Source organism: Sphaeroforma arctica (assembly GCF_001186125.1).
Source record: "Sphaeroforma arctica JP610 unplaced genomic scaffold supercont1.2625, whole genome shotgun sequence".
NCBI classification, from domain to species: domain Eukaryota; class Ichthyosporea; order Ichthyophonida; genus Sphaeroforma; species Sphaeroforma arctica.
The window spans coordinates 1880-3918 of record NW_014037933.1 but is presented as its reverse complement, the minus strand read 5'-3'; the positions used below and the strand labels follow the sequence as shown (position 1 = coordinate 3918).

At 43.6% G+C, this 2039-nt stretch overlaps 1 protein-coding gene across 1 annotated transcript; it reads left to right on the top strand.

Annotated features, from left to right (window-relative positions):
- The first annotated feature begins 823 nt into the window (after positions 1–823).
- Positions 824–1818, top strand: SARC_12824 (hypothetical protein). The gene has a single exon (XM_014293062.1). It carries the CDS (start codon positions 848–850, stop codon positions 1664–1666), a length of 819 nt encoding a protein of 272 aa, XP_014148537.1. The 5' UTR covers positions 824–847; the 3' UTR covers positions 1667–1818.
- The last annotated feature ends 221 nt before the right edge of the window (positions 1819–2039 follow it).

Below are 2039 nucleotides of genomic sequence, written 5' to 3'. Positions count from 1 at the left end.
CCGATCTCGCTGCAAATTTTGGGGAAAAATTCCAATTATTTCGAATAGAAATGGCAAGTTGAATTTTTTTTGGTGATGTATACGCGACTGCACCATACACTGTACAGTACACATCGACAGTGTACGTATACCCATGGAGACTCTGAGAGTCCGGGGAGAGTGAAAACTGAATCGAGAGTCGAGACTGGAGTCGAGACATGGCCTCCTGGAGAGTGGAGCCTGGACTCTGGAGATTCGTACAGAGACGACTGTATGACTGTAAATATGTATAATGTAAATAATCCAGTTGTCCTCAACAAGAAGATAGATGTCAAAAACTCAAAATTCTCGAGTGGCAACCTCCAACTAGCCCGGCGTGTCAGTAGTTACTCAATATTCGGTATTTTTAGTATCACGTTTTGCCACGATTCTACTCCAGGAGGAAGCGAAAATCAATCAAATTTTATCGCGAAATTTTGACTGCTGTACTAGCGTACATTGTAGGATTTTTCCGTGGGTAATCAGCCATGTGATTTCTGCTGCGCCAATTGAATGTCGCTATCGAAAACAGAAATGAAGTCATCAATTTGATACAGGAGAGAAAATGCTACTCTCCTACTAATTGTGTAAATAGTGTAGACTGTAGACTGTAGAGAAGAAAGCCAGTGAAAGACTGCAATTATCACTGCAATGTAAATGAATGCAGGGGTAGTCTAGTTTTTTATTTTAAAATACTGGTATTAAAAACTGGGATGTTGCATAGAAATCTGACGGTCTACTCTTGTTGACGCCAGAACTATATAAACATTTGTCAGCGCTTCGTTAGAGATCAGTTTATTCAATACAAAAGTTAAATAACAATTAAACAATGTCCATCATTAACAGGATCACCGAGTTGCCCCTTGTGGCTTCTGCCACCGAGGCCATCCCCACCTACTACGCTCAGGTGAAGGAGGCTAGCCCTATGTTCACCAGCGTCGCCTCATACACTGAAGCTGCCGCTGCTAAGACTCAGGAGATTGTAGCCCCCACAGCAAACAAGGTTGTTGCTAACGAGCGTGTACAGAAGGTTGATGCGCTTCTAGTATCTTACTTCACCGCTGCTGTCGAGCGATTTCCCATGCTTAATTCCACCACCGAGGATGTTGTAGCCGTTTACAACAGTACCGTCAAGTCCATTGCCGAGAAGAAGGACACTTGCATGACCTACCTTTCCGAGAACAGAGATGTTCTTCTTAAGCGATTCAATGACTTCTTCAACGCGAAGAAAGATGAGCTTAACGCCAAGAAAGATGAGCTTAACGCCAAGAAAGATGAGATGACCGAGCAGATGAAGACACAATACAACAACGCTTCTGAGAAGGTTAACAATCAGTATGTAGTCGCCTCTGAAAAGGTTAACGAGCAATATGTTGCCGCTTCAGAGAAGGTTAGCGAGCAGTACGTACAAGCCTCTGAGATTGCCACACAGCAGTACAAGAACATTACCGACCAGGCCACTCCATATGTGGAGCAGGCAACTGAGATTGCTACCAAGCAATACAACAACATTGCTGAACATGCCACTCCATACGTGGAACAAATTAAAGAGAAGACCACCCCATACGTAGAGGAGATCAAGGCCCGTACCAGCCCTATCGTCGAGTACGCGCAGAAGACGTACGAGCAGGTGTCCACCTCCGCTTAAATGTCGAGTATTTTAATATCTGATGAAAAATTAGGAAATATAGGTGGTGGGGTGAGTTAGTTGAACGTTTCTGGCAGCGACCGTGTCGTTGCGAGTGTGATGGTACATACGAAGATTTGGAAGAAATATACAAAATAAATTGTGAAATTGCATTGACGTTGAGCGTTTTTTATAGTTTAACATGATCGGATAGTCTCGCAAGCTTTCGAGTGTAAGGCCTTGGAGCAGGGGGCAGTAAGAGATAGCACTTCTTTGACATCTAGAATGCAGTGTCATTCTGTTGTATTCTGGATAAATCTTATGTTTCACGTGCTGCAAACATCACGCACAGCAACAGGCATGCAAGATGCTGTCATGCTAGAGTGGTACATCA